The sequence below is a fragment of the Rhinolophus sinicus genome, chromosome 2, assembly GCF_057876585.1.
Source record: "Rhinolophus sinicus isolate RSI-liver-muscle chromosome 2, RSI-T2T, whole genome shotgun sequence".
Taxonomy (NCBI): domain Eukaryota; kingdom Metazoa; phylum Chordata; class Mammalia; order Chiroptera; family Rhinolophidae; genus Rhinolophus; species Rhinolophus sinicus.
The window spans coordinates 91,753,121-91,780,569 of NC_142502.1; the positions used below are offsets into that span (position 1 = coordinate 91,753,121).

At 42.4% G+C, this 27,449-nt stretch overlaps 1 protein-coding gene across 2 annotated transcripts; it reads right to left on the minus strand.

The window, feature by feature from the left end:
* Positions 1-525: 525 nt before the first annotated feature.
* LOC109448892 (putative adhesion G protein-coupled receptor F2P) lies at positions 526-26,726 on the minus strand. 2 transcript variants are annotated; one of them, XM_088795671.1, is made up of 9 exons: positions 26,632-26,726; positions 21,188-21,230; positions 20,334-20,485; positions 18,221-18,454; positions 15,898-17,259; positions 10,804-10,845; positions 7,531-7,590; positions 4,521-4,597; positions 526-3,292 (listed from the first exon to the last, which is right to left on the minus strand). In XM_088795671.1, the coding sequence occupies exons 1-8, from the start codon at positions 26,701-26,703 to the stop codon at positions 4,550-4,552; spliced, it is 2,013 nt and encodes a 670-aa protein (XP_088651797.1). In that variant the 5' UTR covers positions 26,704-26,726; the 3' UTR covers positions 526-3,292; positions 4,521-4,549. The 2 variants fall into 2 exon arrangements, with proteins under 2 accessions (XP_088651797.1, XP_088651796.1); XM_088795670.1 differs by having other exon boundaries at positions 4,521-4,600.
* Positions 26,727-27,449: the final 723 nt, after the last annotated feature.

The following is a 27,449-nucleotide window of genomic DNA, read 5'->3' on the forward strand; positions in this document are numbered from 1 at the left end:
GTACTGATGTTGAACCTGGGGGAAAAAAATGACTGGGAAATTGGTCAGTAAATCATGATCTAATCTCTATCTTAGCACCAAGGAGATTTTTGTTTTATTTTTTTAGTGACTGGACCAAGGAATTCTTACCGAGCTCTGTCTCTGGCCATGGCCTTGGGGAATTCAGACACAGAAGACAGTCTCCCTTTGCAGGAACCATCACATGATCTGACTTTGGACAGGGTAGCCCGTTTGGATTGTCCTTTATACCACCAAATAGGCCCACTTCTAGTGTCTTCTATTTACATATCTTCCCAGCCCCCAAATGTCATGTGAACCTCCACTTAAATATTACTGGGGGAAGTGTTGACCATAAGAAGGAATAAGTGAAAGGCAGTTTGCAACATCTTTTACAGGAATGAAGACCAAGCAGTCAATGGTTGTAGAAATAGGTCACTTCCATCGAGATTGCTAATTAAGTACAGAGTCATTTGGGAATCAGAAAAGCCATTAATCATCAAACCGTTGTGTAATCAAAGGACTTTATTGAATATATTCTATGTGCAAGGCACCTTGGTCTGTGTTTTGAGCATACAAAAGCGAGTAACATAGTGAGTAACAAACAAGAGTAATCCTGCCCCCATAGGTTTACAGTCTTATCTGGGAAAGAAAATAGATGCACCCAAAAAGACTAAAATTAAACAAACAACATAACACAATAAATATTGTAGGTTATAAATATTATAGGAAATCAGGTGGGGAGAATCAGCACTTCTGGTTGGACTAATCAGGGAGGACTTCATGGAGTAGGCAAAAAAAAAAAGGGGAGCCAAGCTTGGATGCAGTGTGCCCCGAATTGAACCCTATGATGTACACTCTTTCCCAGGCAGGAATCTACATATTACAACCATGGTAACATCGAACAAAAAGATCATTCAATGGCAAGCTCAGCAGATTTTGCCGGCTGATACCCCTAAGTAACGCTTTTACTTAGAAGTCAATGAACTAACTCCCGTGAGAATATCTACATCCAAACTCATAGGCATGGCTGTGTGTTTGCTTGTGTGTGTGTGTTTGTGTGTGTGTGTGTGTGTGTGTGTGTGTGTGTGTTGTGTGTGTCTGTGTCTGTGCATGAATTCACAGGCACTCTAATAAAAACCGCCAACATTTTAATGGCGAATTATTGTTTGGCAAGTACTAGTCTAAGTGTTTTACCTACACTGATTCATTTAGTACTTACAACAACCCTATGAGGTAGGCTCTATTTTCCTGAATTTATAGATGAGAAAATTAAGTCTAAATTAAGTCTAAGGAAAATTAAGCCTAAATGCAGTCTAAGGAATTTAAATAACTTTGCCAAGGATCCTGATGCATTAAGCCTTCTAACCAAGCATCTGCCTTAGATCCTGTTAGTACCGGTTTCTCCTTGAGCCACCTGACCAAGTCACGTGTGTGTGAACAGGACATCGAGTGTGTTTCCACCCAGAGTCTTCCACAGTCAACCTAATTCATACAGTTCATTGACATGTTCTTGGATGGGTGGACTGGGATATGGGCTGCAGAAGAGGGGGCATAGCTTGTTCAAGGGATTCTCAAATAATTCCGGAGTGTCTCTGTTAGCATCCATCAGCCTGTCTTAGTTAATAATAATCCCCAGGTAGAATGCTTTTCCCACCATGCTATTGTTGGGAGTGAGTACATCGGAGTAGAGTGTGCTTTCATACTAGACGTGACTGCTCAATGCACAACACAGATGAATGCTCTCTCTCTCTTTCTCTCTCTCTCTCTCTCTCTCTCTCTCTCTCTCTCTCTCTCTCTCTCTCTCTTTCTCCCTCTCTCCCTCTTTCTCTCTCTCTCGTGCTCACCTGTAAAATGAGGCAATTGGACCCAGTCTTTTCTAAAGGCTTTCCAGATTCATAATTTTATAACTATGTGGGTTCATGAGATTTCCTCCTCAATATGACATTTCTCTGAGTGTCATTTCTTCGTACTGAAATCCCTGCATTGAGGAACCAAGGCTGTGCCTGTCCCTCTCCCTTCCCTTGAAGAGACCCTATGGAAATGTTAAATTCAAACCATTTTCTGACTTCCTGTGAGACAGGGACAATTGTTGTCCCACATGAGCAATACCACTTGGAAGATGACTAATTATCCAGGTCGGTACACCTTCTGACTGACCTCTTTATTATATTTGGTTTTCTCAAACTTCCCTACTTAGAGGAAATTTTTGGTAAGACTGAGAGAGAGACCCCCCTTATTCACAAAGTAAGTCTCCTGGTCCCATTTGTAATGTAATATCAATACAGGCTTTTTGGAAGGATAATTAGGGGTTACCCGTTGCCCCCTTCTTTTTTAATCTATTAATTTTCTTCTGAAGCGCCAGCCTGTTTACTTGCTTTACAAAGCAGCTTTTTGTTAAGGGCTTTTATCTATAGTGTTGCTCTCCTATCAGGTGGCTCTTGGTTTGAATGTCAAATTTGTCTACATACAAGGTTAAGAAAATGAGCAGCTCTCTACTTGAAATATGATATTTTCCCCTTCCCAGGTTTCAAAAAAAAACACCATTGTTGGTGAGGGTTAATTTGACGTCTTCAGAGAAGGCAGAGAGTCCCTCAGTGGCTCCATGGCTTTGGACAAAGTCCTGGACGGGTCGCCTGCACACTTGGGTTTCTGCCTTTGGCTCAATCCTTGATTAGCTGTGACCCATCACTCCAGGCGTCCGTCTCCTTGACTTAAAATGATCATCTTTCTGGATCAAAAGCTCTACGTATTTGAAGCCAAAGAAGTTGCATCTAAGCCCAGGCCAGGCTGCCCATGCAATCAATTTAAACATGGAGGGGTGGACTACGCTCGCAGTAAGATTCCTTTTGTACCAAGAACCAGCAATGACCTACTTAGAATCAGTCCAACTCTTGGTTACTATTCATGAGGGCCCCTCCCTAAGCAACCCACAGAATCCAGCCAGGTGACATCCCAGGCCGCCTTTGCCAAGACGAGCCAGTGTGCTCTTCCTGAGGAGAAACGTGACCCACAGCCTGGAGCAGGAGGCCCCGACACGACGAAGGTCCTGCTGCGGCCCACTTTCTTTCCATTCCTTTGCGGATGCCCAGCATTGCACATACATATTAACAGCTGATGAGGGAGAAACGTCGAGCAGCACAGAGGTAGACAGAGGGGCCTTCCATCCTTTCTGCATGTCATGCCCTTCTCATCAGCATCACAGCCTGGGAGGTTCCTCCATACTCCCCAGAGGCAAGAAGACAGGAATAAGCACATTTCTCCTGGGGGCTCTGCCATTCCTGGAATGTATGACCTTGTCGAGAACAGAAAATCACAGCTTTAACGTACAAGGAGCAAGACCCAGAAACCTCAGGACAACTGCTTTACAGGTTCACTCTTTCTGGAACAATAAGCCCCTTTGGGTAGAGCCCCCTTGGCAAATGGAGAGTCTCTTCCCTTTCAAGTACTCGGGAATCCAGGGAACAGGCGTGTTCGATTGTCTACAAGTGCTGAGTTACAAACCTTGTCTTTCTCTAAGCTGGGCCACTTCTTTTCCTCTCGGCAAATGCTCCTTTCTCTGTACAGGCCCTGACTTGCTGCAGAAGATCTCAGCCACAGGGGCTGCTGGAACCCCATGTACTGGGTTGGGGTGGGAGGCTCTCTCTACATATCTGAGTGTCTCTCTCTGTTTCTGACTCTGTCACTCTTTATCTGTCTCTATGTGTATCTCAGTCTGTGTATGTGTGTCTCTGTTTCTTTCTGCATTGCTCTGGGTCTCTCTCTGCAATATTTGGCCTCTCTCTGCATCTCTCTGACTGTGAATGTGGGTGTCTTGGTATGTGTGTCTCCTTCTCTCTGTCTGGTCTTCTCTCTCTAAATCTAGAGGGACATGGAGACGGGGGTTGGAAGACCCATTTGTATATGTCTCTGTATCTCGATAGCTCTCTTCCAACAGTGAGTCACCATGCCCCTCGGTAAGTGTTTCTGTATTTCTGTTCCCCCTGTGACTCCTTCTCTGTGTTGTTGTGGTTTTTTTTTTTCATGTCTCTGTCTCTCAGACACTATCGCAAATGTAAATTTACTTCTATGTTATCCCTGAAGCCTCTCACTGATAGTGTTTATCATAATTCCTTGATCTTTTCTCATTTCCCACAGTGGGAAACCTGGGGATGTCGTTGATGGTATAGAACATGTCTTGGAGTTGGGGAACTGGAGAGAAGGAGGAGGAGAGGGAGCAGCCATGTGGAGCTGACACTTCTGCTCACTCTCTCTTAAATCCACCCCGGCTAATTTACAAGCATCCTCAGACAGGCCTGATTGTTTTCTAGGGACAACCAAAATTTCAGTAGTGCAAGCACTAGAAATGTGAATATATCTCTAACCTTAGCTCACTGTGAATAGACTGCATAATGAGAATCATTTCAATCAAGAAAAAAAAAATCACTTCTACTTAGAATTAACCAAATTGTGATTAAAAAACAACAAAAAAGAAATGCCATGTGTATCGCATGTGTATGGGAACCCGCTCGCATTGCACTCACCTCCCAACTTAGGAGTAGAGCCTGGTTTCTTAACTTGGCCCTTTGGTGGGGTGACAAGAGTAGTCAAAAGACAGGTTCTGCTGAAGACAAAAGTATAATCGCGTTATCATTATTAGTCTGTTTTCAATTATCAGAATGATTCAAAGCACATGGAGAATTGTGACCTACAGCACTTTATTTTAGCCCTTCACTTCCTCCTTCTCCTTCTTTACATCAGAACCTAGAACGACGGACAACACAGAAACGGACTAGGATGAGACATCCGCCTCCTCCCTGGCCGGGCCTGGATCTCTATCCTGTAGGAGCCTCTAGTTCGGGAGGAAGACGGGAGAAGGTAGTTGAGGGGCATAGAGCTAGAGATAAACACTAAAATGCCTCTTATCCTTCCAATCGCTCCTTCTCAGCTAGCGTGCTAAAATCCTCAACACTGTCGTCATCCTCTTGCGATGCGCCTGAGTCTAAAATATCCTTGTGTTTTAAGTCTATGTAGCCGAAGATGGGTAATACATTAATTCACTGGTGTATTGCCACATGAGCACAGACAAGCGCAAGGAGGAAAAGTTACATCTGGACTGTAGAGGATGGCCGCCGAGGGACCAGAGGCCTACAACGCAGGAGAGGAAAGGACAAATGCTCAGCCTACCTCCTCTGAGTTGGGCCTATAAAACTGACTTGCAATGGCCAAAAGCTAGTACTCAGAGTGAAGGAAGGATTGCCAGAAGTTAGGGTAAATTTACTTAGTACCTAGACTAGTGGTTCTTAACCCTGGCAGAACACTAGAATCACTCGGGAGCTTTAATTTAAAAAAATAACCAAAAACAAAAACAATGACTAGGCCCTACCCCTAAGACTTCCTGGTTAAATTTCTCTTGGGTGGGGCCGGGACAGTGGTATTTTTAAAAAGCTCTCCAGGTGTTTCTAAGGTGAAGCCAGCATTGAAAAATCACTGACTCAGACAATCAACACACTGATAATAAAGGTCTGGGATCCTGACATATCTTTAAAAAAACAAAAAACAAACAAACAAAAAAACCAACCTAGAGAGAAAGTGGGAAAAATGACTATTTTTCCATAGCACTAAAGAGCAGAATTTCCCTGTGGTGGATGAATGGATCAGTACTGACAACATATAAGGGAAGGAACAATACTGAATTGGAAGGGATTGGAAGAGTTAGGCCTCCCCGCTGAGAGCACGGTAGCAAAGCAAAGAGAGGTAGTAGGGATTCCTTACATCAACAGGGCTGGTTTGAAGAAAATATTTACAATGCTAGGATACTCAGGAAAGCTTAGTTGAGTGGATTTCCAAATGACAGCATTAGAATCACCCCAAACCCAAGCCACAATCCAATTAGAACCTCCAGGGGTGGGACTTGGGCAACGTTTTTGAAGCTTCCTGATTAGTTCTGACATGTGGCCAAGGTTGGTACTCAACCACTGCTTTAGAACTACTGCTTTATTCTCAGCAAAATATGGTAGGGATTTTTTTTTTTTTGGGGGGGGGAGGTATTGTCTTTCAGAAGGACAGGATGTAGAATGGTCAGCAGTCTCCCAGGTATGAAGACCAAGGACTAGGAACAAGATCAAAGCTTTTGTAAGAGCAAGGCAAAAGGGGATAGGAAAATGAAGGGAAGAAAAAGAAAAGAGAAGAGAAGGGCTACAGAAAAAAGCTAGGGAGGGGAAATGGAAAAGAAAGGCATCTAGGGTCCAGGCAATGCTGTTACCCAGGGCCATAGGGTGCCCAGCCTCTTGAATGAGCTGCCATCCCTCTCCATGCAAATCTCCTGCAACACCAGCCCATGCTAACCCATGCAGATGCTGTCAGCTGTTGGCATGGGAAAGTCTAGATGGCATCTGCTCTTGTTGCTGAGTTGACCCTGAATCTCCTTTGGCAATCATTGAAAAATTTTCCAGTTTTTGCTTCACTCAAAACAGCTGATGGGTTGCACCTTTGCATAACAACACTACATGGTTTCTAAATTACAGGAGATGACTGAGGATAAACGAAAGAGGATGCAAACTATCCAACAACTGAACAGGCCCCTAACCTTCTACTACAACTCTGTGATAGGCTGCCCCTCTTGAAAATCTATTAGAAAGTGCTTTGTGTTGGGTCCGAATTTGTTTCCCTGGAATTTTCACACTTTGGATGTGGTTCAACAAACTGGAGTCGTAAAGAACAAGTGGGCTGTCACAGGGCCCTGAGACTTTTCATTGTCATTGCTGTTGCATCACCAGCTCTCCTGCCACATGCTTTGAGGTTCACTCCTCAAGGACCTGCCCTCGTGTCATTCTCCTCTAAACGCATTTAAGTCTACTTTCATCTCTTTGGATGGGATCCCAGGACTCCAGAAAGAATCTGAACAGTTCAAAGAAGCACTCGCTCGGCAATTCTGAAAACTCCATACCATAAGCGTTAAAGTGATAGTTTTAGCGACACTTCATATGCCAGAAACTCCAGCACTGTTGTTATCTTGTCCAACTTTTAAATGAAAAAATGAGGGCCGGCCCGGTGGCTCAGGTGGTTAGAGCTCCATGCTCCTAACTCCGAAGGCTGCCAGTTTGATTCCCACATGGGCCAGTGGGCTCTCAACCACAAGGTTGCCGGTTCAACTCCTCGACTCCCACAAGGGATGGTGGGCAGCACCCCCTGCAACTAAAATTGAACACGGCACCTTGAGCTGAGCTGCCGCTGAGCTCCCAAATGGCTCAGTTGGTTGGAGCGTGTCCTCTCAACCACAAGGTTGCCGGTTCGACTCCCGCAGGGGATGGTGGGCTGCACCCCCTGCAACTAGCAACGGCAACTAGACCTGGAGCTGAGCTGCGCCCTCCACTACTAAGACTGAAAGGACAACAACTTGAAGCTGAACAGCATCCTCCACAACTAAGATTGAAAAGACAACAACTTAACTTGGAAAAAAAAAAGAAGTCCTGGAAGTACACACTGTTCCCCAATAAAGTCCTGTTCCCCTCCCCCCGCCAAAAAAGAAATAAATAAATATAAAGCCTTTACCTCTGATATTCTGGAGATCCATTTTGCAGAGTTTACTCGATTTTTTAAGGCTTCTCTTATCTGGATAGTTAATGAAAGGAATTAAGAATTAAAAGATTATAAGAAATTGACACATGTACTTGGGCCTGGCAAATATTGCGGCGAGGGAGAGTGTTTTACCAACCATGTCCTGTTGGTGGGATATGGAGGGATCAGGGAAAAGATGAGGCAATGCGGAGAGATAAGAAAAGTGGAACTGGCATAGGAGACTTAAAATCAGGGCCTTGAATATGAACCCACTATCTACAAAATACACTTAGCCACAAGGTTGAGGATTCCTTGACATACCATAGCTTTGGGAGTATTTGGGGGGAGTGCTTGAAGAGTTTGTCAACTATTCAAACATCCCATTCTAGAGGGCCTAACCATGGTAAAAAAAAAAAAAAAAAAAAAAAAAAAAAAAGAATCCTATACAACGTAGCAAAGGCCTTTGGAACCGAGAAAATAAAAATAATAAATAACAATCATATTCTGTTTTATAACTTTAAAATGCTTTTCACACCTGTCATCTCATTTTATTCAGAAAATAACCCTGTGATAGGTACTCTTAACCCCAGGTTACAAGTGAGGAAATACAAACTCTGAGATTAAGTAGCTTGCAAAGGCAATGAACTACTAAGAGAAAGAAACAGGAGTTGAGTTCATGACCCCGGACTCCAGATCATCCTGTCATTTTCCCTAAATCTCTCCTGCGGTATTCAGGCACGTTCTTCTTATTTCTACTCCCTTATCCCTTTTGCTGTACAAAATGGTCATCACCTTCCAAGGCCTTGTAGCAGTTCTGTCTTCACAGTTAATGTATGCTAAGTTCCTCTCACTCAGAGTGACTTCCTCCTTCCCTGAAAATGCAGTGTGCTTTGTCACACACAGGCTCCAAAGAGGGAAGGAACTCCCCGGGGTCTAGATCTGTGCATGCAAGACTCCATTGAAACATGTGAAGACACACTGGAGCCTCTGTTTAAATTTCTTTCCTCTCATCCTTCTTTAATTCCGTGTTTCATAATGTGCATAATACATATTTTGTAAATTAATAATAAACCCATCTGGAGATATATGCTCGCGGGTTTTTACCGATCCTAAAAGTTTGAAGATTACTGGTGTATATAGGAGTTCCTCCTTCTCCATCGTTTTGATTTTCATTACCCACAGTCAGCTGTGGTATAAAAATATTAAATGGAAAATTCCAGAAAGAAACAATTTATAAGTTTTCAATTGTGTGCCGTTCAGAGTAATGTGATGAAATCTCACACTGTCCTGCTCCCTCTGCCAGGGACGTGAATCATTACTTTGTCCAGTGTTTCTGCACTGTATGTACTACATGCCCCTTAGTTACTTAGTAGCCTCGGTTATCAGATTGATTGTCACAAGGTATCGCAGTGCTTGTGTGCAACAAGTTCTTATTTTACTTAACAATGGCCTCAAGGTGCATGAGTCGTGATGCTGGCAATTCAAATATGCCAAAGAGAAACTGTAAAGGCTTCCTTTAAGTGGAAAGGTGAGTACAGTGTAAAGATATTTTGAGTGAGAGAAACCACATTCAGGTAACTTTTATTATAGTATATTGTTATAATTGTTCTATTTTTTTAGTAGTTATTGTTGTTAACTTACTGTGCCTGATTTATAAATTAAACTTTATCATAAAAATGTGCGTGTAAGAAAAAACATAGTATACATCAGGTTTGGTACTATCTGTGCTTTCAGGCATCCATTGGGGGTCTTGGAACACATCTCCTGGGGATAGAGGGGATTATTGTACAACTTTTAGTCTCTGAAGAATGACACCTTTGAGCATTTACCTTTCACATTATAATTTTCAATGTAAGAGGTTTTGATCTTGGTGGAAGCTTCCATGTCTTAGTGTTCCTTGCACATCTCACAACACCTAACACTGGTACTAATAAGTAATAATGCTGCTGCTGGTGCTTTGTCTACAAATACTAGTTGTGGTATTAGATTAATAAAAAACATAATAACATGGTATACAACAACCTAATACCTTAAATGCTTCCTGTGTGTTTGCACCTGGAAAATCGCTTTTGTTCTTTACCATAATCTAGTAGAAAAGGCAGGGAAAGCATATCATTGAGGAAAGTGAGGTTCATGAGAGTTAAGGAACTCTTCGATGGCACACACAGCTAGCACATAGAAATATCAAGACTAAAAGAATAATACTCTTTCACCTCTGAATAATTTTATTAGGTTATGGTATCCTCTTAAGAAAATAAAAGGACAATTGTGAAATGCCTCTTTCACAAACCTTTCACGTTAACTTAATAGTAGAATGGCACTGATAGTAAAATTAATTAATTAGTTAATTCATTAAAAAATAAACCCTGCAGTAAAGGTATTTACATCTACCTCTGAGAGAGTTATTTGCTTGTCTCATTTCAAGAGGTAGTACAGTACAATGGTAAGAGGGTGATCTTAGAAGCTTGACTAAACGTTTGATGTTTTGTTCATTTGTTCAGTTTTTACTTGTTGTTTTCACCACCCACTACCTATACACACTCTCTGTATTTGGAGAATTCCCTTCTTTGAGTCTATTACTCTTCAAGGTAGAAGCCAGGAACTCACTTTCCCAGCCTCCCTTGTAGCTAAGATTCAGCCATGTGGCCTGGGCTCAGTCAATCAGACGTGACAATTCAAGAAACAGGTGTCAGGGGTCCCCAACAGGAAGGATGGAGGTGATCTCTAATTCAACAGTAGCAGCATCTCTAGCTTAGCATCCACTGTTGGCATTGGCTTGGTGAGCTATGCTTCTTTGTTCAGCAAAGTAGGGAGGGTGTCTCATTTGGAGCAGTTCTGTGCTGTAAATTGGAATTATTCCTAGTGTGTAGCCTCAATGCTTTCAAGCCAAAGAGTAACCTTCCCAAAGATGATATCGTGAGATTGAATAAATTTCTTTTCTGCTTCAGCTAGTTAGAGTGGGTTCTTTAGCAATCAGATGCAAGCTACTTAATGACTCTGAATCTGTTTCCTCATCCGTAAAACTGAAAATAGGAATACCCAAGATTGTTTTAAGGATTAGCACTAATATACATAAAATGTTTAGACCCATAAGAGCTTCAAAGATGGCCGGCAATACCTGCATCATAAATAAGAGTGATGTCCTGTTCAAGTGTCTGCACAAATGCTTGGGATGAAAGACCCTCAGTAAGCGGGCTTTGCAAGTAACCATTTCAGGGCCAAGTACTGATAATGCAGAAAAAAAACAACAAGAATAATTTACAGTACCTTTGGATCCAGGATTGTTCCAAACACCAAGATAAAGAAGCCCTGAGAAAGACAGAAGAGGGAAAAAGAGCCATTTATAAAATAATAAGAAAAATAACCAGAAATACCAGCGCTAATTATCAGTTGCTATTTTGCATCTGACAAAAATAATAAAATGAAAACAAAATGTTATTTAATCTTCGACTTTCTTATTTTAAGGTCACAACACATACATTCATGCATTCAACAAATATTGATTGAGCACCTTCCCTGCGCCAACCAGTTTTAGACACTTGGGATTCCTGAGGAAACAAAACAGACCACGGTCCCTGATTCATACAAAAATATTATAGGAATTTCTTTTTAATTTGAGCAAAATAAAAGTATTTTGCTCAGGAACTGTGTATCTCACCAGAATACAATGGTCCAAGCAAGAGTCAGAGGAGATATTAGGCAATAGATGGCAGCCTTGCAGACGCTGAAGGATCAGTAGTGAAAGAAACTTCCACAGAAAAAAAGCAAAAGCAATTATGCTCAGCTTTGATTAACACCCTCAGTCTCCTTCTCCCATCCACAACCAAAAACTTGCAAAGAAAAATCAAATTCATGGATCCTCAGAAAAGCGAGGACCCCAAACGGATTGAGTGTCTAAGCACATAACGGGGACTGAAAAATAAGTACTCTGAATGTGATGATATAGAGGGAATGAATTAGCGCTCATAGCTCTTGTCATCCATAGAGATGGACACCATTAAAGTCAAAAGAAGGTTATTCCTCTACCCTTATAGTACACTTGAGTTTTCAGTTTGTTTGTTTTTTTCCTATGCAGTGGCACAAACCACCCTGGAATAAAGAGGCTAAGTGGTCATCCCATGTTGCAAATAAGGACAAGGAAGCTCAGAGACTGTACTTTCAAAATGTGATCGATAACAACATTCATCAGACAAAATTTCTCCTGAAGGCGTGGTCACTCAGATATTGGCTCACCTGCGAAGAGAAGTGAGATAATGCCCTTTGATTAGGCATCCTTGTTAAGCTGCTCTGATCTCATAATCAAATGGGAACGCTTACCCAGGCAGAGGTCTGTCAAAGTACATGGTTTAACACAAAATAATAAAGATGTTACAACCAGGCAGTCTTCAGCAGAAACAACACCAAGCCCACTGCTGCCATGATTTGTAGAAGCTCAGCTGAGAGGTGCAGGACTTCACAGTCACCTGCATGACCATTTCTCATCCATTTCCCCAAACACATGAAAACACATCCCTCCATTCAGCCAGTCCAGCAGGGACTCAAAGCTTGGAGTGCTTCTCTCTGATTGCATTTTTGTGTGACACTCTTAGCCTATAAGATAACTATTGAAACCTGTCATTGGTCTACTAGCAAAATGTTGTTGATGGTGTGATCCATCATGTTACAAAGTATCATTTGTACAAAAATGCTTGGGACAAATACATGCCAGTCTGGTTTGGGGGCACTAGGAATACACATTAAATCAGAATCTCCATGAATATTTCACAGGAAATAAATTTTGTAAAGATCTGGGCACCATAATTCTAGTCTATTTCCTCCACCACCACAGAACTGTATCTTCCTTTAGCTCAAGGACTAAGAAGAATTTCTTTCCTTGTAAGATTTTCAATTTTTTGAGGTTGGAATAATTAAATTTATATCTGCAACATTTGGCATAATGCTTGGTACAACATAAATAATAAATATGATGTCTCTCTGTATTTGTGTGTGTGCGTGTGTTTAATTTCTTTATTGTACAATCTGCATCTGTGTAACTGTAAATATGTAACAGGGAAATATTCCACCAGGATCGCTTTACACTCGTCTGTGGCCCCTTGGGAAAAGTTACACAGAAAATTTGGAGAAAATAGCAATCATAAAGCTCAGTTTCTGATTGAGAGGAATTCAGTGGTAGCAGTTTCTCTGCATCTCTTTTCATACATAAAGCGCAACGTGAACAGATAATCTCAGGGTGTTCTCCCAGGTTTTAAAATGAGTGCTTTATTGCTATAGACTGGGTGTTTGTGTCCCTCCCCTCAAATTCATAGGTTAAATCCTAACGCCCAGTGTGAAGGTATATGGCGGCATGCCTTTGGGAGGTGATTATGTCATGAGGGCAGAATCCTCATGAAAGAGATTATTGTCCTGATAAAAGAGGCCCCAGACAGCTCTCTTGTCCCCTCCACCATGTGAGGTGATAGCAAGAAGCAAGCTCTCACCAGACACCAAATCCTGCACATGCCTTGAGCTTGGACTTCCCAAGTCACAGAACTTCGAGAAATAAATTTATGTTGTTTATAAACCACCTAGTTATGATATGCGTCCCCACACCTTACCCAGCCCACAAGTACCCTCAGTAAATATAAGAGAGGATACCAACCGGAAGTTATGGATTGACAAAGTAGTATTCAAGGAAGGAACTGACTGTCTGACAATCCTCCCCTAGTAATGGGGATGGTTGAGCTTCAAAACAGGTGGAGGTGCTTCCATGGGTCGAGGACCAGGAACCTTTAAAAGGGCCTTTCCCCTACATCTTCTGGACCTCTCAGTGAGTTCAGGAGTCTGACTTCTCCGTCTGTTCCATCGGCCTCAGTTGCCCCTCGACTCAGTTCATTCTAAGACTCTGCTCACCCTGCTTCTTCCTCTGCAGTTGTTCCTGCCTCCCACCTCACTAGATCTATGGCTGTCCTTTCCCTCCTCCCAAGAATGCCCTGACCACTGACATGCTGGGACATAGCAATAATCAATTCTCCTAAATTGTATCAGTAGGGCTCATTTTCAAGGGATGTCTTATTAAAAATCATGCTAGGGCTTATTTTCCAGTTAGGTCTTATTTTGGGGCAAACACGGTAGCATTCACCAGTCTCCATGGTTAAATATTCCCACCAGGGTTGATTTAAATCTAGCAATATGACGTCACTGACCATGGAGTTAGGAAGAGATGAGCACATCATTACACAGTATTTTCATTCTACAGATACAATAGATACAAATAACCTCAAGAGCACAGAAAATGTAGAAAACAATTAGGAAGTGATGTGTTTTTTGGATGTATGACCTTTGTTTTTAATCTAAGTGATTTAATTTCAAGTGTATGTAATTTAATTGTTAATGATGTCTGTGTTTACAACCAGCTCACAAAATTCCTGAGAATATCACAGTCAGCTCTCCTGAGCCGGCACAAGCCAGCTCCAGCACACCACTGCCTAATGCCTGTCCATGTGTCTGCCCTTCACCCAAACCCTGCTCTTAGCTTCTCACTGTCCCATTGGTACTGGTACTTAAAGGGGCCCCACCCTCCTCCTTGCCAGAAGTCGAGGCAGAAATTGAGTTGAAATTATAAGCTGATCCTGTTATGACAGGTAAAGGAGCTAATGGTACCAAAATACAAGTGCTCACAGCCTAGTCCAAAACAATAATCACAGGTAAGATGGCCCCAGGGGAGATGAGGAAAAGAAAATGCTGAGAAGTAAGACATGGACTCATTAAGGTCATGACAAATAACCATGGGATATGCTGAAGAGAAATTTCAGAATGCTAGGTTTTTGTCCCAGTTCTACCAGGGACTAGCTGCATAAACATGGGCAAGGCAATTGATAATTCCTAAGCACTATGCAAAACCTATAGGGTACCATTAATCTATCCTATAGAAATGCAAGAAACAAAACAGATTTCAAAGATAAGGTACCTCTACTATGATTAATATTATGATTGTTCTCTTTGATGAACTTTTCTTTGATGTTCAAGGCATTGAAATGCTCATTACAAAATGAAATCATTTATACTTAAATTTTGAAAGAGAAAAACAATAAAATATTTGAGTTAAAATCTCTATTATCCATTAGGTAAAATGTTAATTTGAAAATAAGCCTATTTTCAATACGAATATTTTAGAGGTCTTTAAAAAAAATCAAAACTTTCTTTTCAATTAGTTGCTATCTGCAGATTTAACATTCACTATAATAAACTTTAACGCATTGGTACACTGTGACAGAAAAGAAATGAAGAAAAAAATTTCAATCAAGAAAAGAATTATTGAATATGGAATACCATACCATGAAGCCATTAAAGATTTTATACATACACACACATACACACACACACACACACACACACACACACACACACACACACAGAGGGTGCCAAAAAAATGTATACACATTTTAAGAAAGGAAAAAACTGTATCCAAATTGTAACACTTTAATATATACTGATAACAAAAGATGACTACAAGTCATGTGTATATAATTTTGTGGTACCCTCTCTCTCTCTTTATAGAGAGAGAGAGAGAGAGAGAGAGAGAGAGAGAGAGAGAGAGAGAAAGAGAGAGATATAGATATAGATATATATACATATATATATATATATGTAATATATGAACATAGTAACCCGTTAAGATGCCAGGATGTACTTTTAACTGAAAAAGTAAGTTGCATAATACTATACAGTATTTTTTAACCCTTATATTATGTGAAAATATAAGAATAGAAAATTCAACAAGGACACACGAAACTGTGAACATGGTTTAACTCACAGAGGTGAGATAAGAGAGTAGAGTAGAGGGCAAACTGTCTTTAATACTACTCTATATGGTTTGCTTCATTAAAATAAGGTGGTTTCCAATGGTAACGAAAAATTTTAAATAGAATATATGTAAATGTGGACGTGTAAATACCTCCAGTTACACACCTAGATTTTGGGGGAAGTGGTATTGTTTAACTTCTAAACAGTAACATCTCAGCCTACTGTTAGTCTATTTATGAACTTTAGGTCATTTTAGTACTTGGTGCTTTCCCATTCACTATTTTATTTCATTTTTCCAAACACTCCTATAAAGTGGGCGGATTATACCCATTTTATAAGTGAGGAAATTATGGCTTGGAAAAGTTAAGCAAATATCCCAGGAGAATGCTGCACATTAGCAAATGAAAGAGTCGAGATTTGAACCCAGGCCTTTCTGGAGTAAAAGCTTATTTCCTCACCCAATATGCTGTTCTAAATTTCTTGTGTTTTATAAAGTGATATGATGCCACAACCTCCAGATCGCAAAACATATTCCTGAATTTTCTCACTTTGGACTGGATCAGAGACATCTGGACTTACCTGGAACGCATTGAGCAAGGAGAAGAGAATGTGGAAGGCCAGGGATCTGTCGTTGATGACTATAGCTATTCCGAATCCCCAGGTCAGTCCCAGCAGTGGTGTAAGGATGGCGATATTCTTACTGATTCTCACAATGGCTCTCACCTCCTGGAACATGGAACTGCCGATGGTAGCTCGCTGGGTCTTGACAATCACCACTGTGACTGTGATCAGATTTACAACCACAATGGTCAGAGCTGGGACCACGAAGGCCAGAAGGGCCTTGGTTGTGTCCCAATTGAGCCAGCAGGCCTCGGGCCGTAGGTAGCCTTTGCCAGGCTCAGTGGCAGCAACCGTGATAACAGCAATGACCAAAGGGCACCCATAGCCCACTGAAAAGAGAGATGCCACCAGGATGGACTTGGGCAGTGTATGGAAAACAATCAGGATTCCATAGAGGATGAGGAGTGCTTTGGCAAGCATCCAGAAAAACACAGAGAGGTAAAAGAAATGAACGAAAAATGTCGCTGCCACGCATCCATCGTGGTGTGTCGTGGGACCACTAAGAAAGGAAGCCACGATGAACCACACATCAGCCATCAGCAAGGTGGCCGCCACATTAGCGATGCACAAGTGACGTAAATACGAGATCTCGGTCTTTGTCACTCGGCCCCAAACCAAGGCCTCGATGGACAAGCAAAGGATCAAGCTGCAAATAGAAACGCCCAGTCCTATGTACGTGATGTAAATCAGGATGGGACTCTTCAAGCTGTGGGGGGACATAAGAATGGAGAACGAGGTAAACAACTTGCTTGGCCTACATTTGCAGACAGCTTGTTGGAAGTTTTCTTGGATCATTTGACAGGCCTGCTGGTCCCATCTGCTCTCCAAGGAGTGCCAGCCAACACACTGCGTCCTGCTCTCCTCTAACTTGCTGATCTTTTCAAAAGTCAGTAAGATTCGTTTCAGTTCCTTGGGCAAAATGACAGACAGGACCAGCCCGTTCACAGTGACCTTTCCCAAAAGGCTGGCTTCTAAGATGGCTCCAAGAGTTGGAAATGCAATGCTGACCACCTGAGAAGCGGAAGGCAACTTTCGAAGTTCATCTCTACTGATCAGCACCCTCCCAGCGACCTCATTGCTGGTGTCATTGACTCTCATTGAAAAGGTTAAATTCTTTCCACTGTTCTCTCCAGATACGGTGGTGCCTATAGTATGAATGAAGACATCCGATATGTCAATGGAATGTTTGTGGACAAGTAGCTTTCTTGCAAAGGAATTGACTGAGTGTAGCAGGACACAGCTGCTGTTTTTCTCAGGGATGAAGGTCCAGTTTGAGATGCTTTTGCTGTTAAGAATGTGGTTGGCCATGGTGCTGTAACTCTGTCAATGAAGAACCGGCATTAGTACGGAGCCCCTCTCTGAATCTGCCAGGACATTCAAGCTTCACTTTTATAAAAGGTGGTCCTCCAACCAGCAACATAAGCATCCCCTGGGAACCTCTTAAAGAGTCAGAATATCAGGCCCCACCCCAGACCTAATGAATCAGAATCAGCATCTTAATGAGAACTCCCATGCCACTGGAGTTTGAGTTGGACAATAGACCTACAAGGGAGCTGCCCTCCTCCCATCTATGCAATGCCTCCCCAGTCATGCAGTGAGACAGGCAAGAAGGCAGCCTTCACCATGCTCACTCCCGTCATCAGTTCCGCTTCACACCTGGGCGACACTAGCAATTCGCTTACCCTGGTCAGAGTACCCGCTACATGACTAACATCTATTAAATCCCAACTGTGTGCAGGACCCTGTACAGGAATGTATCAAACTGGAGATTGACCCAGAGGCTCAACCTCCCTTTTACTATCCTCTACTTCAAAGATCAAAAACAAAAGGAATGGGTCCAGCTCCATTTCACATTTCTGCTGCAGAGATGTATGGCTGCTTTCTTTGCAGTCAGTTATTTTCCATTTTAGCAACCTGTTCTGACTCACAGAGAAAAGTCTCTCTCTGCAGGACCTAGAATGATCCTCAGGGGGTTTCTTTCAGTAGCCAAAATATACACTGGAAAAGCTTACTCCAGTGTCCAATCCTGCACGCAGTAAGTGCTCTCTCTAAATGTTTGTTGATTGAATGTATTCACTTTTTCCATTATTTATTCATTCTTTCCCCAGTGAAGACTTAGTGAACACTTACCATGCTAGGTAGGTGTTGGAGGTACTGAGGTGAAAACCATGATCTCCTCAGACCCTAAAAAACTCACATAGACGCTAACCTGTTTTCCTTTGCCACCAAAAAAACCTAAAACAAAACACAAAGTTCTCCCCAGATACTCAAGGCCAGTCACCTGCATCTTTGCCTCGTCAACGTCTGTTACCACTGCTGTGGAGATGTTGTATAGGAGCTGCACGATGACAGCGATGTTTCCCGGGATGCGGGGAGAATGCTGAATGTTCGCAAGGATACAGGACAAATCCTTCGGACACTTTTGCATCAACAGATCCGTAATGGTCTCCGACTTTTGGGAATAAATATTGATATGTGTAGTTTCTGCAAATGGTGGAGCCGAGCCTAACTTCTCCTAAGAAATGACAAACAGAAGGAAGTCTTTATTATGTGACTTTTGCTTTAAGTGTAAAAGCACCTTCACTGAAATGTAGGGCAACCTTATTACACAATTGGACGTTGCATAATGTTTTTCTATTTGACATTTTCAGAGTCACATCTGCTGTGGAATAATTTGCCCAACACCAAGGTGTTTGAGCAGAAAATGGAAGTCCCAACTTGCCAGCTGCCTACTCCTGAAGCCCCTGTTCCCAAATAGCAACTGTTATCTTTAGCATACCACTTCAGACCCCTTCTGTGGATGGATATGTACTGTGGGTATATCCTGTGCATATAAGTAAGTTTCTAGTGCCGTTTAAGCTTGTTTTTTATTCCTCCCAAGGGGTAAAGCATGAGACATAAGCATAATTTAAAAATAGAAATTCTGAACTAGATTGGAATGAGTCAACTGGAACACCAAGATAAAAGAATGACTGAAAATAGTGATAGAGGGTATCTCCCACAGATTCAGGCTCTGGGTCCCACACTTTAAAGCAGAGGTAGCAAACGATGGCCCCAGGCTGGCTGCCTACTTTGTGTAAATGAAGTTTTATTGGGAATCAGCCGTGCTCATTCATTATAACTATTGTCTATGCCGCTCTGTGCTACAATTGCAGAGTTGTGCAGATGCAACAGAGCCATATGACCCAAAGAATATTTACTATTTAGCCTTTACAGAAGAAAAATTGCCAAACCTCACTTTGGTGTACCCCTTTCTGGTGTTTCTCCAGCCTGCCCCTTCACATGGGACACACCCACGGTCCAGAGGATATACCTACGCAGAACCCAAGGCCCTGCGTCTAGACACCTGAATTTTCTACTTAACAACTCCAAGCTCATTTCCAGGACCTTCCCTAAATCTGTGCTGCCAGCAGTGTGCTCACCCATAGGCCTGAGAGGTGTCAAAGGGACACCTGTGTTCAGGGTGATGGACGTGTGGCCGTGGCATTCTACCATCCTCATGGGACAGGATGGAATCTGGGATGGGAGGCTGGCAGAACATAATTTTGTTTAGCAGCTCATCAGCTTGATTAAAAGCATTTAACTATGAAGGCATATGGTATGCAGGTCTCTGTGTGTACCTTTGCCCAGGTCCCTCAAATTATGGGTGGGCAGCCTTTTGAAGTCCCGTTGGGGAACTTCAGGTATGGCCACGCCTCCCAACGGGATGGGAATGTTGTTAGGACGCAAGAAACGCTAAAGCATTGACTTCTCTGAAGGAATCAGGAGCTCAACTTTAGAAAGGTAACACCTCTACTAGAAGAGGAGAAAAAGACACAAAATGAGAAGAAATAATATTTCTGACCTGATTTCATTTATTAGAATTTGATTTTTTTTAATGTGTAATTACGTAAGTGTACGTGGAAATGTGTTCATTTGTTTGACAATGAAGTCTTTCCCTTTAGGTCAACTCTCTTCTCTTACTAGCACAGAAGTCACCTGGGGATCTTGATAAAATGCAGATTTGGATTCAGCAGGTCTGGGTTGGGCCCGAATTCCAAATGTCTAAAAAGCTCTCAGAAATGCCCGGTGCAGCTGGTCACTGAAGGGCATATTGAGTAGAAAAGCTTTGGGGTATTAAAGAGCTAAGAGTGAAAATGGAAAAGGACGTGGTGATAAGTGATAATGGTAGACAGCTCTTCTAGCTCTGACCTAAATGACCAGGTTGCTTTGTGTCAGGAAAGGTGTGGGAGGCTGGAGCACACACTACATGCCCCAAGTTAAGAAGGCCATTCTGTGTAAAGAGAGGGGATTAGTGCAAACCAGCCACCTGGAGCTCTAGCTCTCTCTCTTATCCAGTGCAATACGCATTGCTAATTTGGGCTCCACTTTGCATGTGAGAGAAAGGATCTTACCTCAAAGATGCTGAGGGGGGTAAGAGTCCGGCAGGTATCAGTGATCTTGTGCCATTTCTTCTGCCTACATAAAAAGCCCATATTTCCCAGAGTGTTTGGAGGGCAAGGTTGACTGCAGTGGGAATTGTCCACACAGACGCCATCGCATACATCTGGGAAGATAAAAGGTATCAGCATCAGATGGAGAGGTCTGGGCTCTGGGCTGCAGGCGCCAGTCACAAAGGTGGCATCACATGAAGGCATATAAATCCTGTGGACATCAGGTGTCTTTTCTTTGTAAAGGGGAGGAACATTAAAATAGATCAGTGATGGTCATATATTTCTGTGACACACTACTGTTATTTCCAACAAAATCTTACCTGGAGCCCAAATGTGTAAACTAGATAAAAGTGGAGCCAGACCAATCAAAGCGAGAGGGAGGAACCCACAGTTCTGTCCCCTAGGTCACTCTCACACCCCACAGGAATGCCCTGAGCACCTCCTCAGTTCTCCAGAGCTCCCCAGAATACTGGCCCTGAGGGTCTCTAAGAAACCGCCCAGCTACAGAACTTTATAATGAGTTACATCATCAACGAGTGCTCACAGATCTGTTCTAGTTACTGCCCCAGTCTGAGGTGGCTCAATCCAAAGGATTTATAGCAAAGAATTCCACACCAAGATACAGCAGAGGGTCCTGGGAGGAGAGGAAAGCAGGGGTCAACAGGACAATTTAATATGAGAAAAATAAAAAGAAAGTCCAAATGCAAGGCGTCAAGGAGTGCCATCTGCCACACCATAGTACAGGGCTGAGAATGGCCCTTTATTACAATACATGAACAGAACTTCCATTTGATTGGTAACTGCTGCCAACATACCGTGTGGTTTGGCAGACACCTTCGCCTTGTTTTTGCTGGCAGCCTAGAAAGGGAAAAATCAAAATTCACGTCAAAATCAATTGTTGATATATCAGCCCAAAGATTCACTTTAGTCAGGGATAAACAAACACATCTGAATCAGCTCGGATGCCAGGAAGCCATCAAAAGCTAAGACCATGAAACATGTCCCATGACCCGTTTCCCATCAGCCTGGACAGCCCCTCCTCCCCCTGCTGTTCACTAGGAACCCTCCTTCCACTCCAGTAAGGATGGACTGCATTCTATCCAGGAAATACTTCATGAGCAGAGGTAGATTTACTGGGAAGGTAGTGAAGGTTAAGCTTCAGAATCCTTTGCTTGTAGGGGCCCCTTCAAAGCACTAAGAGAAGATCTCGCAATGTGTTCAAATGATCGTGTGGTTTATTAAATTTTCAAAAGCAAAATAGTTTAACCACCATCTGTTCAAACCATTATTTTTTGCCACTCTAACTCCCCCGCCTTCACACTCTCCCTCATTTTGGATGGAACTAGAGAAGGTGTAGCTATTTATGGAATCTGGACAAGTAGAAGCTGAGTTGGGTATATGTTTAGTTAGGATTTAAGAGGACTTATATAGTTGGTGGTCATTTCCACATTACCAGGAGGACATCAATTCATAAGTGTCATTAATTCTAGGAGTAGTTACAATTAGTCTCAGAACAAAAAAGTTCTAAGAAAGTGCCGTGATACCTTGTAGATCATATATGAAAGAAATTTGCTACAGGTTTTCACAAATTTGGCAACAGTTCTACATATTTATATGGCATTACTAATAATGAATTGAGAAGCTGAAGGATATTTTTCTAACCTAGAATAATAAAAAGAAAGTTAATCAGCAATGCTAGAGGAAAGACTGAATAATCTTTCTATTCCCTCTATAGAAAAAATGATTACAAAATTATTGACATGCAAGTATGCAACCAAAAATGTAGGAATAAATATCTGTACAATTCATGTATAAAAATACTGGTATTTTACTGAATTTTTTACTGAATAATGCTGAGTAATTATTGAATGCAATAGTCTTCAGCATCTTCTAAATTTAATATTTATTGTGATTATTTCTGTCATTCTAAGTAAATATTCACTTTTCCTTTAATTTTGTATTTGTAATTTCGTATTTGCTTTCTTTAAGAGGGGTCCCCCCCTGCAAAACCTGGCTCCCCCTTATCATGAGTATTCCCACCTCTCCTGACTAGAAGCCCCTCTTTTCCCCACCCATCCATACGATACTGGACCCTTCACTGAGAAGCCGAGGAGTGTGGTCTGGGAGCAGCCTGTCTGGGTTCACATCCCAGCACTGCCACTCGAGACCCTGGAAAAGATCACCGTCTGAGCCTCAGTTTCCCTATCCATAAGAAAGAGTAGGAAGTATAGTACGATAATCGTACGACACTTGCCTCAGATCATTTTTATGAGGAATAAATGAGATCATCTATGGAAAGCACTTAGAACTGGGTCTGGAATATTATAAGTGGTATATAAGATTTTCACTATCATTATTTTTCTCTGAAAATAGGCTTACTGAACATCTATCACATACAAAGCTCATTTGGCTCCTACAAGAAGCTTTTCCTGATCCAATTTTAAATGATGCATCTTTTCCTCTCTGGCTCCTGCAAGATTTATTACCCATACCACTCATGGCATATACTCACCTGACCTGCTATCTTACTATCTAATTTTTTTTCATATGTGCACATTATCTTCTCAATTAAATTGAAGTTCCTTAAGAACATGGACAATATATTGTGCTTCTTTATAGCCCCCTAAGTAGCAGATCAGTGTCTTGTACATATATGTGCATATGCATATATACATATTGGTATGTATGTGTATACTGGCATATATGAGGTCAGACAATTAAGCTTGCGAACTCATTGCACCGTTATTGCTAACCTTTGCTTTTTTCTTTTTCTTTTTCTTTTTTAAGATTTTATTGGGGAAGGGGAACAGGACTTTATTGGGGAACAGTGTGCACTTCCAGGACTTTTCTCCAAGTCAAGTTGTTGTCCTTTCAATCTTAGGGTTCTGTTCAGCTTCAAGTTGTTGTTTTTTCAGTCTTAGTTGTGGAGGGCGCAGCTCAGCTCCAGGTTCAGTTGCCATTGCTAGTTGCAGGGGGCACAGCCCACCATCCCTTGCGGGAGTCGAACCAGACCAGCAACCTTGTGGTTGAGAGGACACGCTCCAACCAACTGAGCCATCTGGGAGCTCAGTGGCAACTCAGCTCAAGATGCCATGTTCAATTTTAGTTGCAGGGGGCGCTGCCCACCATCCCTTGCGGGACTCGAGGAATTGAACTGGCAACCTGGCAGTTGAGAGCCCACTGGCCCATGTGGGAATCGAACCGGCAGCCTTCGGAGTCAGGAGCACAGAGCTCTAACCGCGTGAGCCACCGGGGTTGCTAACCTTTTTTGATATCAGAGGGATTATTCATTATGAATTTGTACCAACTAGACAAACAGTTAACCAAGTGTACTAAATACTGAAAAGGCTGTGTGAAAAACATGAAAACTACCTGAACTTTTCGCCCACAATTCATGGCTCTTGCATCACGACAATGCACCAGCTCACATGGCACTGTCTGTAAGGGAGTGTTTAGTCAGTAAACAAATAACTGTATTGGAACACCATTGGGGACTCACCTAATCTGGTCCCCAATGACTTCTTTCTTTTCCCAAAGATAAAGGAAATATAGAAAGGAAGACAGTTTGGTGACATTCAGGATGTCAAGGGTAATATGATGACAGCTCAGATAGCACTTCCAGAAAAAGAGTTCCAAAATTGCTTTGAAGGGTCCAGTAAGCACTGGCATCGGTGCATAGCTTCCCAAGGGGAGTACTTTGAAGGTGACCGTAGTGATATTCAGAAATGAGGTAAGTAGCACTTGTTATAGGATGAGTTCGCGAACTTAATTGTCAGACCTCATATGTACATACACGTATGTGTATGTGGGTGTGTGGAGAGTGAGTCTGAACCTCCCTGTTTGTGCCCCAGAAGTTTTCCCTCTAGTGGCTAGAAAGAGCCTTGGTACAATTACTCCAACTTACATTCCCAGATCTCAACCATTGAGGAAGAAACTAGAAATTCAGTGACTCAGCTGAGTGACTAACACTTGAAGTTCATGCCCCTTTCTTCTTCACAACATTGCTTCTCTCTATCAAGAAACAAAGCTGACTTTTCCATTTTCTCTACCAAATGAGAATTTATGGAGAACCCGAAGTGAGCATTTGGGGTCTGCCCAAGGTGAAGAAGGTATCACTGAGGATTCACAGAATACGACATCCTTCAAAGTATTGATATAAGATGACTTCTCACCTCACAATCAAGAGAATCAAGCCTTATTATATACGTGGAGGAGTTAATTTCCTTCCACTGAACAAGAATACTAAAATAATATTTTCAGAGTTCTGAAAGACCTTATTGGTCAGCCAATCCAACCCCCTCATTTTACAGATAAGGAAAAAGAAAGTCCAAGTTCAAGGCGCCAAAGAGTAGATAGATGAGGTGACTTGCACAGGCCACGCAGGGAGTTTCTCTTAGAGCTGGGACTAGAACTCAGCTCTCCTAACTCCCCCAATGCTGCTCTTTCCACCAAATCAAACCACATCTAAGTGGAGAAGTCAGAGGAGGCTGTGTAGAAGCACAAGCATCTCAAGATGCCCTAAGCCCATCCAGAGGGGACCGTTGTCTCCAATACACCATGATAAAGCAAATAAGAGTGAACAACTCTGGATAATACTTGGCCCATTCAACAGAATCCAGTGAAATCACATTATATTAATCATATATGTGGGCAGAAGGCCATGGTGTGCTGTTTACAAGGAATCCTGGAAACTGTCTTCTTACGTGAAGGACCTGACTCACGTCTTCCCAGTTAATTTGTCAAAGCACATCCATGTACAACTCCTGGTCATTTCATTTCTAGGGCGGCATCCAATATGAGCCACTTTAGCTTCAGCTATCAATAATTCTCAAATAAATACTGTGAAGGGAAAAAAAAAAAAAAAAAAAAAAAAAAAAACACTTGAAAACCTGTCACCTGCTAAACCTGCAGAGCCGCCTCAGTGAGTAGGCAGGTCAGGAGATGGGTAGCACCCAGAAGCTCAGCATCCAGCAACTTGCTTACTCAGAAGAAAAGGATGGAATGGCAAGGTGATCCCCAATCATCAAGAAAACAAAGCTAACCTCAGATGCTCTGCCTACTCTCCAAGTTCTGTCCTGTGGGAAAATGTAGATGAGAAAATGAAGGAAGAAAATAGTTCATGCTGCTGGGTTGGGATGCCACCTGCAAAAGTTCTGTCTGAAGGGGTCTCTCAATTCTCCCAGAAACTAGGCACTAGCTCAGTGTTGAGGGGAAGAGGAGTCATGGAGAAATCCACCCAAGGGCAAAATACTTGGAGACTAAAGTATATATTACTTGGAAACTCTTAGAAAGAATTTCCAAAGTCATTCTCTCCTAAGGAGGCTCTTCTTAAGAAGGCACATATTAAAATGGAAAGAACAAGAAACTGAGAATCTGAAGACAGAGGTCCTGACCTTGGCCCTTTAGTGAAGTACGTATGTGACTTCAAGAAAGTCACATTCCACACCATGGGCCTCAGTTTCCCAAATAAGGGAGTAAGGCTTCACCAGTTGACCTCAAAACTCCCTTCTTGATCTTGTGGTCCAATTATAATACTCTTTTCCCAAGAAACTCCAAAGAACTTTATGCCCTCTCTCTCTCAATGATTCTCCATACCTTATTTTTAATAAGTAACTAATATGAAAATTAAAATGACTTATTGCATGAGGAAAAATATTCCAGAGAGAGCCATAGGGCTCACTGTCCCACAAAATTTACAAACAGCTAATTGCTACAAACCCCATCCCAGTTAGACTTTGATTGACCATTAAATATCTGAGTTGTACGTTGTTCCTTCCAGCCTATCCATGGTGTTCAGGATCAGGTTTCTCAAAGGAGATGTCATTGTGGGTGGGACAATACTTCATTGTGCCAGACCATTCCTGGGTCCTGCCCACTAAATGCCATTGAATATCTCCCAGGCGTGGTGACACCCTCACCGCCCGCCCCCCCACATTTTCAAGTGCCTCTGGCACGGTCCTGATGATAAGCAACTGAAAACTTCACCATCAAAGGATGACAGAAGAATTTATCACCCTTAAATCATTTGAGCCTCATTTCATTTCAGGAACTCACACAAAACGTTGGTGGGAAAATCATTTGCAGCTTTGGGCTAAAATAGGTTTTGGTTACCTGTAGTTGCAGTTTCTTCTGGCTGAACCCTTCTACCACCATCTTTTCCCTACGCTTCAGCTAGGATCATTGAGGTCTGGCTAACTGATGAGTTTTATTTTCCATTTGCTCTCCCCACCATGTCATCCTCCCTCCCCCCTTCTCTTACCTGACATACTGTCCTGCAGGACTCTGTGGGCCAAAGGAACACTAAGCAGCACAGCAAAAGCGTATGATTCATCGTCTTTCACAGAGCGGCCGTTCTTGCTGCTCTGAAAAGAAATGACAAGGCAAACGTCTCCAATCTGAAGCTTTCAAAGTTCCATGCCACGACCTACCCAGTCATCTAAGGAGATTGGGTTCTGGCCTTAGTGCTGTCTACTTAGAAGTCGCTGTCCCAGAGGTGGACTCCCTGTGGTTCCCCATTCCCTTCACCAAGAGGCTGCCTGGGAGAGCAGCCGCTGGCACAGGGAGGCACAAGCCGTTGATGGATAACCTCCCGCCTCTGTGGTCAGCTTGCCTGTGATGCCTCATGTGGGAAACCCTCCAAAGGAAGCTGTCTGCCCGGGTGTAAGAAATAACAGCCCGTGTTCAGGGAGCGGGAATGATGGCTCACTCTTGGGTTAGGCAGGGCTGAGAAACAGGTGGGTGGCTATGGTGGAACGTGACTTGGGATTCCTATGTGTAAACTCAGCCTAGAAACATATTTTGAAGGAGAGTCAGCACCAGGTTTGGCCTATTGTCCCTCTTTCCCACCTAATTCTGGAGCTGTATTTTCATAAGTAAATAGCAACTTATTTCTGCCAAAACTGATGTCAAAACTGAATTGATTCCTTGGCACCTCAGTCAGTGCCTTGGCACAATGGTGGGCACACGATATACTAAATGAAGGAAGAGGAAAGAAAGGGAGGGAAAGTGGTCGGAAAGAGCTGACAACTTGCCTCAGGCTCTGTGCTGTAAAGAGAACTCATATAAGTTGAAGATTTT

Coding starts and splice junctions, on each gene's coding strand:
- LOC109448892 (XM_088795670.1), bottom strand. CDS start 26,703: ATGAATCATACGCTTTTGCTGTGCTGCTTAGTGTTCCTTTGGCCCACA. Junction 17,260..18,220: donor TTGACGAGGCAAAGATGCAG/GTGACTGGCCTT, acceptor CTTCATTGACAG/AGTTACAGCACCATGGCCAA. Junction 4,601..7,530: donor GGATCTCCAGAATATCAGAG/GTAAAGGCTTTA, acceptor TTTTGTCTTCAG/CAGAACCTGTCTTTTGACTA.